This window comes from Apium graveolens, chromosome 2 (assembly GCF_009905375.1).
Source record: "Apium graveolens cultivar Ventura chromosome 2, ASM990537v1, whole genome shotgun sequence".
Classification (NCBI taxonomy): domain Eukaryota; kingdom Viridiplantae; phylum Streptophyta; class Magnoliopsida; order Apiales; family Apiaceae; genus Apium; species Apium graveolens.
In genome coordinates, this window is record NC_133648.1 from 60281871 (window position 1) to 60287147 (window position 5277).

Genomic DNA, 5277 nt, shown 5'->3' on the forward strand with positions numbered 1-5277 from the left:
GAAGAATGGTTGCTGCTCAAGACTAGAATTAATTCTCTATTAATTAATTAAGTCATCTAATTTAATTAAGAAAATAAATTATATCTGCGAAGAATAATTTATTTATTAATTGAATTAATTGATTAATTAATTCTAGGAATTTTAGGAATTTTCAGAAGCTTAATTGGATTAAATTCAAGCATTAAATCAGCAAGACAATTGAAAATGAACTAGCATGACAATCAGGATTGTCATACCGATTGTCATGCTAGGCCATTTTCCATTGTCATACCGAAAGTTACTCTAGGAGGATAATTGTCTTGCTAGTTCATTCTGATTGTCTTGCTAGTTCATTCAGATTGTCTTGCTAGTTCATTCAATTGTCCTACCGAAAGTCTTGCCAGCTATAGGATTGTCTTGCCAATTAAATTCTATTCAGCTGATTGATTAAATAGAAGCAGAGAAGCAACATCTCATTCATTCATTAAAACAGAAGAACAAAGAACAAGAAAAGCAGCCGCCTTGAAATATAAAATCATCTTCTCTGCAGAAATTCAAGATCAATTTCTAGTTTGTTAATGTTAAATCCAAACCACTAGAATTATTTATCTTGTTCTTGTGTAACAATCTAGCGGATCAAAATCCCTAGAACTTAATCTCAAATTGCGTTTAGCATTTGAATCTTTTTATTACAAAAATAGAAAAAGTTCATGTCGAATTTATTCTAAATTTGTGATAATTAATTTGAGATTAATTCCTTGTAATCGATACAGTTGTTGTAACACATTTCAAGTTTAATAATATTTTTATTTAACTTGAATTTTGTTTCATATTTTTTATTCCGCATTTTATTCGATTATTTGGTAACGTTTGTATTCAACCCCCCTTCTACAAACACATTGGGACCTAACACCACTCCACCCCAAAAACATTTGACATTCACGTGCACATCCATTTCCCTGGTTTACAAAAAACATTAATAATTAAGCAACATAAGTATATATATATATATGTATGTATGTATAGATACACATAATTATATGGATAACATACATTTTCCTATGTGTTGAGCATAAGTATGTGTTGAACATATTTAGTGCATGAGGACATGTATAAATAGTAGAACGAGTATTATTGTGAATCATTGATTCTGTAAATAATTTCTGCATAGAGAAATATGATCCTATCCATTTTAGATTTCAGATAAGATTACTTTGTAAGAGAAATCTACTTTTTGTCAGATTATCAATATAGGAAACAGAAGATATGGTTCTCGAAATTTTCAACACAAAATTCCAACAAAAAGAAACATAAATTTATGAAATATTTATGAGATTTATGAAACAATATAAATACAAGTTTATGAAATAAATTTAGGAACTTAGTAAAAATATTTAAATGAAATATATTGTTTGAATAATATATTAATAATTAAAAAAATATGAAATATTTTACTAAGTAAAATATTAGTAAAAAGTAATATTATATAAATTTATGAACTTAGTAATAATATTTAAATGAAATATATTGTTTATATAATATATTAATAATTAAAAAAATACGAAATATTTTACTAAGTAAAATATTAGTACAAAATAATATTATATAAATTTATGAACTTAGTAATAGTATAAATACAAAGTAGTATTATATTAATACAAAGTAATATTATATAAATTTATGAAACCATACAAAGAAAATTTTAAATTAAAATAAAAAATACATACTACAAATAGGTTTACATCACTAGTCAACAAAAAAAAAATTAAACCAGAATATTTTTTTGGGAATTAAATATGAGCGTTGCAAAACATGCCCTCAAGTACAAATGCACACTCGACTCGCATGACACCCTTTTCGAAGTTACAAAAGTCATATATTTACAACTTTTTTATTAAAATAAAAAATATACACTAAAAATAGGTTTACATGACTCACCAACAAAAAAAAAGTAAAATCAAAATATTTTTTTTACAATTTAATATTAGAGCTCAAAAAATGACCTCCAAAAGATTTTTTGTAGTTGAAAAACAATAAATACAAGTCACAAATTGGGGGAGAAAAAGAAAAAAAGGAAAAAAAATATAAAACTCCAGAAAATGAACTTTTCATATAAGCGTGTTAAAAAAGTTGGGAGCCCGATTATTGTGGCTCAAGTCTTAAACTATTAAAGTACTCTAGGGCTGTCAAACGAAAAATTCGGATACGGATCTGCCTATATCCGGATCCGAATCCGAAAATCCGTATCCGAATCCGGAAATATTTAAAGAATAATATCTGAATCCGTATCCGACGGATACTATCCGGAAACGGATAATATCCGGATCCGAATCCGATTTTCAATCAGATTTTTTTATTTTATATTAAAAATTGAAAAAATTGAAAAAATTATAGTTAAAAATAAAAATTCATTTTTAAAAATTAAAATAAGTGATAAAGTGATTTAATTATATTTTAATTTTTTAAAAATTAATTTTATTTTTCTTTTCAATATAATTGTTATTTTTAAATTGTTGAACTCAAATGATTTTTTTTCTATATGTTTATAAAATTTGTATAAACATAATATATATATATATATGTGTGTGTGTGGGTGGGTGTATATACACAATGTCTATTACACATAAACATACTATAAATTTAATATAATATATTTTAAATTATTTAAATATTTAAATATAAAATATATTTATTCAGATTCGAATATTATCGGATACGAATATGCATATATCTGTATCCGTATCCGCAATCGTCGGATTCGAATAAGGATAATATCCGTTTTGTGTCGGATATGGATAATATCCGCTTTATTTCGGATACGAATGCGGATTTTTTAGACGAATATCGGATTTTTCGAATTTTTTTGACAGCCCTAAAGTAGTCTACGTGTGCTCCAGTCGCTGTAAGGCTAATTAAGAAGGCTGTCCAACAAAGTCCAGGAAAAATCACATAATAGAGTAGTAGCTGTATTACTACTTAAAGTACCAAGCTGTTACAATTCAAAAGACATATCTCAATCAATTGAAAATCTATATATAGAAACTCGCATTTCCTCAATTGAAAATCTATATATAGAAGGAAAATGCTAGACCCCAAATATTGTTACAAAAATTGTTCCCAAATACTTTATAAATGGTAACTTTACTAGTAATAATATGGGACCCCGCGTGCATTTATATGTACCCACGAATTATATTTAAACACGTCACTTTATAACTATTTTGGTATGAGTTTTGGGTTACGTAACATTACTCTATATAGAAACTCGCATTTCCATGAAACAGATGCAAAGTTCACAATTAAAAATTGAGGGCTTTAGCTAATAATTAAACCCTGTGGCAGAATTATAATATATAAAGATCAGGACTATCTATTCTTAACCCGAACCTTCAATCCATGTTTCATATACAAAATCATGGAGAGAGTAGGAGTCGCCAGATGTCCTTCCACCAACTGAAAGCTGTAATTATGGATTAATGCAGCAGCAACCAGTTTAAGTTGAGAATAAGCAACATTTTTCCCCAGGCAGGTCCGAGGCCCTGCATTAAACGACAGAAACTTATGAGGCGGCACATGTTTTATACTTCCATCCTTACCAATCCATCTCTCCGGTTTGAACTCCCAGCAGTCTTTTCCCCAAACGTGGACCATCCTGGCCATCGCATACATTGGAACCATCACTCTCAATTTTGGACGAACATGATGACCAGTAGGAAGAATGTCGGCTTCAGAGGCTTCCTTGTGCTGGAATGGAACTGGAGGGTACAACCTTAAAGCTTCCGACAGTGCAGCATGCAAATAAGACAGGTTACTTAGCTCTTCATCACTGAAAAGTCGCCTTTTTTGAGCTTCGTCAGGAGGTGTGATTGCTTTTATTTCTTCTCGGATCTTTGCTTCTACTTTTGGATGTGTTATGACAAGCCAAAGAAACCAAGTTAGAGCTGAGCTAGTTGTGTCCCTCCCTGCTAGCATGTGATTAAGTACTATATCTTTTGCAAACTTGTCATCATTTTTTAGATCCAATGACTTATCCTCTTCAGTTAAATACAGTGTTAAGAGATCACCACCGGCTTCATCTTTATTCTCGTGGGAGTACTCGACTCCCTTGCTTCTTAGCTCGACTCGTTTTCTTGATATATAAGTGTACAGAACGTCGTTCAAAGTTTTCTGAGCCTCCATCATTTTCCTCTCAAACCCTATGCTAAGGCATCTTAGCAGCTTCCATAGAGACTGAGGCACGACATGGCGTGTGAATATTATTTGTTCAACAGCATCCATGGCTTTGGAGAATGGAACTTCTGGGAATTCGGGGGACAAGCTCATTGGATCATAGCCTGTGACAAACATGCAAGTTGTATCAAAGCTGAGTCTTTGAAACACATCTTGCATGTCCACAACATGTCCGTTGTTGGCGACATGGTCCATGATTACGATTAGCCCATTTTCGATCTTTTCCTTGCTTGTTTTCGTCAAGTAATTGCGGAACTGATGATGATTTAAAAGGACTTGAGCATGTCTCCTCTGATTCCTCCAAGAATGGCCTTCAGCATTAAAAATGCCATCTCCAAAAACATCGAATATGACCTTGAAGTCGGACCCTTTCTGATAAATTTCATACTTGTCGTACAGAATAGAGCGTATGTTGGCAAGATCAGTTGTGAACAACATGTCGGTGTTAGCAAACCAAGGGCCTCTGAGTAGAAAAGTACCGCCTGCTCGACCAAGATCAGCTACACCAATGTCAAAAGCATCTTGACGAATCCTGGTTTTCATAATCCACGGAACCATCCCCACTAATGGCCAGTTCCATGGCAGACCATCATCGTAGCGCATTTTTCTTATTAAGTAAAAGCTTATGACTGCTATCGCAATTTCAAACAACCCAAGGCCTAGAACTTCCATTGCTACAAAAAGTTTTACTTGAACAATTTGTTATCGGAGAGCTTAGTATTAGTATTATATATTGTAGCTAGTGTATCCCTCTCTCTATAAGTAGACAGAGTTGCACGATTTCTTCACCATCATTTTCTTTGTCAGGTCTTACACCATCATAATACTCTAGATGAAAATGCTTCCTTTGACCCTCCTTAGCCGTTTGACCTTTGATGGCCAATTGACCAACCAAACTTTTTATACATTACATAATTTAAAATGTTACTAGATAAAAATCCGTGCGATCAAACATCTTTTTAAGATTAAATATATATTTTTTAAAAAAATTGAGTTAAATTCTTAAATTTGTTCATTTAAAATTTTAAATTATACGACTTCATGATAATTATATTAATCTATCTATAT

At 31.3% G+C, this 5277-nt stretch overlaps 1 protein-coding gene across 1 annotated transcript; it reads right to left on the reverse strand.

Moving 5' to 3' along the window:
- Window positions 1-3227: 3227 nt before the first annotated feature.
- Window positions 3228-5043, reverse strand: LOC141705954 (alkane hydroxylase MAH1-like). The gene has a single exon (XM_074508810.1). The coding sequence runs from the start codon at window positions 4879-4881 to the stop codon at window positions 3346-3348; it is 1536 nt and encodes a 511-aa protein (XP_074364911.1). The 5' UTR covers window positions 4882-5043; the 3' UTR covers window positions 3228-3345.
- Between the last annotated feature and the right edge of the window lie 234 nt (window positions 5044-5277).

What these genes read in the sequence shown, in the direction of transcription:
- LOC141705954 (XM_074508810.1), bottom strand. Translation starts at nt 4,881, where the DNA reads ATGGAAGTTCTAGGCCTTGGGTTGTTTGAAATTGCGATAGCAGTCATA.